The sequence below is a fragment of the Condylura cristata genome, unplaced genomic scaffold (assembly GCF_000260355.1).
Source record: "Condylura cristata isolate star-nosed mole 26May11 unplaced genomic scaffold, ConCri1.0 scaffold00006, whole genome shotgun sequence".
Classification (NCBI taxonomy): domain Eukaryota; kingdom Metazoa; phylum Chordata; class Mammalia; order Eulipotyphla; family Talpidae; genus Condylura; species Condylura cristata.
This window is the reverse complement of record NW_004567107.1, coordinates 649,075-650,588: the sequence shown is the minus strand read 5'-3', so window position 1 is coordinate 650,588 and position 1,514 is coordinate 649,075. Positions and strand designations below refer to the sequence as shown.

Genomic DNA, 1,514 nt, shown 5'->3' with positions numbered 1-1,514 from the left:
CCTGGAGAGGCGTGGCTTAAGGGCGTGGCTCGGGCGTGCCCTGGTGGGCGTGGCTGTGGTGGGCGTGGTCTGGTGCCTGGGGCGGGGCCTCGGTTCCGGGGTGGGGACGCGGCCTCTGGAGGGTGCTGCGCGGGCCTGGCGTCCGGGCTGTGGCTGGCTTCCCCGTCAGGGCTGTCCCCGCGTCCTGTCCAGGGGCAGGGTGTCTGGAGAGCCCGTCTGGTCGTCTGTCCCCAGCGCTGGCGGCCCAGCTCCAGGACCGGCCCCGGGGCCTGCCCGGGCCGGGCGCGGGTGGGGGTGGCCCTGGCCTTGCGGAGTCGGCCCCTGGGCAGCCCCTGCGTGGGCGTGGGCGCGCGTCTGGGTGCCGCGCGTGCCTGTGCGCCTGAGGGCCCGGAGGCCATAGGGCGTCCTGCAGGTTTGGCGTGACGCGGAGCTGCTGCGGGCGCCTGGCGGGGTGACCCGGACCGCGGTGCCCTCGATGGCGCCGGCGCGGGGTGCTCCGTGCTTGGCCAGGGGCCTTGGGCTCCACTGCTGACCCCTGCGCTGGGGCCTTCGCGGACCCGCCCCTTGCTGCTGAGTCACCGCTAAAAGCCAGACTTCCTAGCGTGCACTGCCCCCCGCCCGCCACGCGGAGCCCACGTGGGCCCGGCTGGCCTGTCCTCTGAGCACCGCAGACAGCGGGCGGCCGCGCGGCCCTCCTTCCTGGGGCCAGCCGGCTCTGCCAGACCTGGGGGCTGCGGGCGCCCGCCTCCCCGCCCTGTTCCGCAGCGGCTGCGTGTCTGTCTCAGGCCCTGAGGTGGCCGGCGTCTACGCCTGGAGGACGGGACGAGCCTGGGCCAGGGAGCTGCTGGGGCCCCCGCCCGCCCGCCCCAGGCTCCCGAGCAAGGCGCCCTCGAGGGACCCGGCCCCTGCCCAGGAACTAGGTACCCCTGTCGCCTGGGCTCTGCCTGCGTGGCGGCGCCTGGGGGCGGGCACACGGGTGGGTCCTGACACGGGGGCCTGGGCAAGGAGGCGGCGAACCCCCCAGCCTCCCACCGGCTGTGGGGGGGCTGGGGTCACGTGCTGGTGCCCCCAGAAGGACCTCCGCCCCGCAGCCCTGTGGCCAGAGGGGCAGCAACTGAGCTCCCTGAGGGGCTTCGGGCCTGGCAGCTGCCCGCGCTCCACGCTCCCACCTGCCCAGTCTTCCCTGCTGCCAGTGGCTTCTGCAGGCCTCCGCGAGGGGTCTGCACCTCCGCAGGGGGCCGGTCCGCGCCCCTGCCTGAGGCCCGCGCCCTTGCTGCCTGTCTGCAGGAGGCCAGGAGAGGAGCAGAGGTGCCCACAGTGCCCCGCTCCGCCCCCAGACGCCCAGCGCGGGCCCCGGGCGCCGAGACCGCCAGGTGTCCACCCACACACCCGGCCTGCGGGAGCCACCTGTGGCCCAAGCCGCGACGGTCATCCCCCGAGACCTCGGGCAGCAGAGCCAGGCAGGGCTGGAGCTGGCCCGGGACGGCCGCCCCAGGGGCGGGCTGGAGCCCCGG

At 76.4% G+C, this 1,514-nt stretch overlaps 1 protein-coding gene across 1 annotated transcript in view; it reads left to right on the top strand.

Annotated features, from left to right (window-relative positions):
* The window catches only part of LOC101619745 (protein transport protein SEC31), an 11,937-nt gene that overhangs the window by 3,352 nt on the left and 7,071 nt on the right, over window positions 1-1,514 (top strand). Inside the window, exons 4-5 of the mRNA XM_012721171.1 lie at window positions 786-976; window positions 1,338-1,460. Of these exons, the coding sequence (XP_012576625.1) occupies window positions 786-976; window positions 1,338-1,460 (314 nt within the window). The remainder of the gene's footprint in view (window positions 1-785; window positions 977-1,337; window positions 1,461-1,514) is intronic.